The following is a 4048-nucleotide window of genomic DNA, read 5'->3' on the forward strand; positions in this document are numbered from 1 at the left end:
AAAGTTGTTTTCTGAAATAAGAAAGGCAAAATAAATAAATAAATAAATTTATAATATATATAAATTGCATGTATTTCTATAAAATGTATAATATTTATAAAAGTACATAAAATACGATAAAATAAAGGTAAGTAAAATTAAAATAAAAGTGTGCTCATTTTCAAACAACGGCACTGATACTATATTATTTTTTCTTTGTGTTGTCAACTGTCCTTAGCTGATCAGTGTCTTGTTGTATCTGGATTTTAATTTAGATAATTTTAAAATTCATCTCAATACAATTGTAATTGATCAGTTACAGGTAAGGAGAAACAAGAAATTGCAGCTAAGCAGACTTATTCAATAGACTGATGATTACGGTAAACAAACACAGCAAAACAAATAATAGCTTTGCAGGCATAATCACCATAAACAAATACAACAACCTCAGGGCTATAAAAGCAAAGACATAAGAAATTTAACTAAAGGTTAGAAATTAGTAACCATGGACAAAAATAAGGACTGCTCAAAGGGGTGAGGAACATAATCAGTTCCTAAGGTTAAAATTAAGATTTTAAATTAATTAAATGTGACACTAACAATTAAAATGTAAGAAGAGGTTGAGTGTATTTGTCACGTGTGTGTGTGTTCCCGTTGAGTTCCTGTTTGCCCTTATTTGGTCCTTCCTGTTCCTGTCCTCGTTGTATGAATTTGTTTCCAGCTGTGTTTGTTTAATTAGTTCATTTGCTCCCAGGTGTGTCCCATTGGTGTCTGTGTATTTATAGTGAGTTCCATTCAGTGTTTTTTTGTCTGCTGTTAAACGTCGTGTTGCTGTGTCTCTGAAGTTCCCCCGTGTGTTCAAATTAAATTCCATGTTTGAAAATATTCTCCTTCGCTCCTTCTTGCCTGAGTGTAACATGACAGTAGGACGTCAGGAGAGTATTTCCCAGTAATTTTGTCCAATACTATATATAAAATAAGCGTCAGTTTGATATGGTAATAAGCATGGTACGTTTGCGCAATAATTCCTTCAAAAACGGAAACTTTATGTTAGAAAGTGGGACATGAGTGCAACAATACACTCTATAAAAACATTTTTGGAGTGAGTTTGCGTTTCCCAGAAACTGTAAAATAAAATTACATGAAAATTAATAATTTGAAAATGGGTAATGGTGGAACTGGTAGAATGCACTTCGTTTTTCGAAGTGATTTTGCCATTAATTTTCTTCAAAACCATAGAGTCGAAAAAATTAAAATTAATACAGCAATAGTCAGGGTGACTGTAAACAGTAATCAATCAAAAGAACGAGCAAACCTGTAAAGGAAAGATTTCGTTTTTCGAAGTGATTTTGCCTTTAATTTTCTCAAAAACTATAGAGTAAAAATATTTGAGAATTATTACAGTAATAGTCAGGGACACTGTGAACAGGAATCAATTAAAAGAACGAGCAAACCTCTATTTATAATAATTAATGTACAATACAAACGTTTATGTACAAATATAATGTATTTACAAACTAAAAATAAAAGTTAAAATAAGCAAATTATAAAGGAAACATCGGTATGACAGCTTCTATGCATTTTGACTGCTCTCAGCACCCGTACCGTAAGTGCACAATTACACGCGCACGACAAAAAAAGTGTGGCTGGCTTGACCGCAGTAGGAATCAGCCACGGGAAAACAGCATCGTCACAGGGTGGAGCGTAACAAAAGTGAAACTAAAGATAAAAAGAACGTCTCAACAGCAGCTCGGATCCTGGTGAGTTTATATTCTTGCGACGATGGATTTTATGCGAATATGTTGACATTATAAACCATAGCAAATATATATTAAGATTGCTTTCCTGATGTGAATCGCATTTGTTTTTTTTTTTAGGAAGCATTTTCATTGACTGATCTGTCAAATACAGTAAAGATGGCGACGGGGCCTGAACCACCGCCTGGTAAGAGTGCCTGCATACGGCAGAGTTTAGTTTAAACCCTAAACTTCAGATGGGTCAGAATTTTTTTGCTTAAAGCAGTTAGTTGAAGTGCAGTTAACGTTTGCATAAAGTTGCACATACGCTGCTTCATCTCTGACACACGATAACAAGCATTTGCCAATTTTGTTTCATACGGTGGATTGTAGTAGCTATATCCACGTAACCCCACGTATTTATTTACTGTTTTGTAAAGTAGCCTTTTTCAGTGAATGAAATCAAACGGAGTCCGCAAATGTATTTTAATGTAAAATGTAAAAATATTTTTCTTTTCTTTTTAATGCCGCAAATCGGATTGCTTCAACAATTTCGTTATATATAGCTATGCAATGGCAATACAGACCTAACCTAAACACAATGTCAGGCATTTTTGCAAACCCGTTTGACCGACTAAATAGTGATTAATACGCGAATATGACGTTTAGTTCTGGAAATGTAATTATTATTTGGGAAATTCACCTTTTCACCCTTTTCCTAAATGGGGAAGTCTCGCCTGATCAAACTGTTTCTAGTCAAATTAACATATTTTCCCAGTCGATATTATAACGTGAAACATATGAAATGGTTTTAAAAGCACATGACGATATCATTTCGTCGCTTTACACTGTCACAATGACCATCTTTCTGCAGTAACTGTCATAATTTAACGAGTGGGTCGATGACATGAAGCGGCTGGAGTTGCATTGATGAGCGCACATATCGTACATACAGCTCTCGATAGGGGCGAAGTTCGGGGGATTTTGTCCACTAAATGATAAGAGAACACATTATTTTAATGCAGCTGGGTTAATTATAATTTATATAAATACACTGTACTGTACTGAGGTAGTACTAGACCACATATATATATATATATATACTACTGTATATAAGATATAAGACAAGAAGGCAATTTTTATTTTTATTTTTTTTGGTCACAACAGTGAAGCTATGGACTCAGGGAACGGACCACAAATGTACTGTGAAAGACTTCACAAATCATGAAGAATGACGTGCAGTATTATTTGGATAGCGCACTGTGGATTTCGCCAAAAATGTTTTTACTGCAGTTGATAACTGTGAGTATTTTTCTGTTCTACACAATCTTACTCCATATTTTCTGTTTCTTACAGAGATGTCAGCGATCAGCTCCAGACCGGTGATCAGGATTCTTCTGATGGGCAGAAAGGGTTCTGGGAAAAGCTCGTCTGGAAACACGATACTGAGAGAAAGAAAGTTTAAACTTAAAATGCAGGACGCTGAAGTTTGTGACGCAGCAACACAGGTTGGAGAGAAGCAGGTTTCTGTGATTGATTGTCCAGATCTGCTGGATCCAGATCTAAATAAAGAGCAGCTGGAGGAGATGAAAGAGCAGCTGGTCTCTCAATGTTCAGCAGGTCTCAGTGCAGTTCTGCTCACCGTTCCTCTAGAGAAACCACTGGAAAATGAGGAAGAAATCTTGGATTTTATTAAGTGTTTATGTGGTCCTGAATTTCATAAATACATCATGATCCTGTTCACACGTGGAGATGAACTGGATGCACTGGATGAACCACAGACCATTGATGAACATCTACAAAACCATGAGGATATCCAGCGACTGGTGACTGAATGTGGAGGAAAGTTTCACTGTTTCAATAACAGGAGTAAATCAGATGATCAGGTACAAGAACTACTGCAGAAGATTGAAGGAATGATGGAGGAAAACGATGGGAAATTTATCATGGAACAAATGAAGAGGAGTGGCAGCAAGGACATTGTAATAAATTGTAAGTTGTTTCATTGTTGTAAATTACTGCAGTAATACATAATGTGCTCACCTGTTCATTAAATGTAAAGCACGGATATTTGTTGTGCTGTAATTAGTTAAGAGCATCTGCAAGTGCCTTAAATGTAAATATAAAACTGATCTTAAAAGAGAAGAGCAGTTAATATCACACTGTTGTGATGTAGTTTCAGGAGAAAGTTCAATGGATGAAGATCCAGATGAGGTTCAGCTTCCAGGGAGGAAAAACCAAATCAGGTTGGTTCTGCTGGGAAAAACTGGAGCTGGAAAAAGTGCTGTAGGAAACACCATCATCGGTAAAAGAGTGTTTGAATCCACCATCAG

The 4048-nt window shown here is 35.7% G+C and overlaps 1 protein-coding gene across 1 annotated transcript; it reads left to right on the forward strand.

Moving 5' to 3' along the window:
• Positions 1-1644: 1644 nt before the first annotated feature.
• On the forward strand, positions 1645-4040 carry LOC107753372 (GTPase IMAP family member 8-like; the record flags this gene model as incomplete). Its single annotated transcript, XM_016569511.1, has 4 exons — positions 1645-1739; positions 1857-1923; positions 3072-3707; positions 3892-4040. Coding segments are annotated over exons 2-4 (813 nt in total), but the record flags the coding sequence as incomplete, so codon positions are not given.
• Positions 4041-4048: the final 8 nt, after the last annotated feature.

This window comes from Sinocyclocheilus rhinocerous, unplaced genomic scaffold (genome assembly GCF_001515625.1).
Source record: "Sinocyclocheilus rhinocerous isolate Xijiao unplaced genomic scaffold, SAMN03320098_v1.1 scaffold8162, whole genome shotgun sequence".
Taxonomy (NCBI): Eukaryota; Metazoa; Chordata; class Actinopteri; order Cypriniformes; family Cyprinidae; genus Sinocyclocheilus; species Sinocyclocheilus rhinocerous.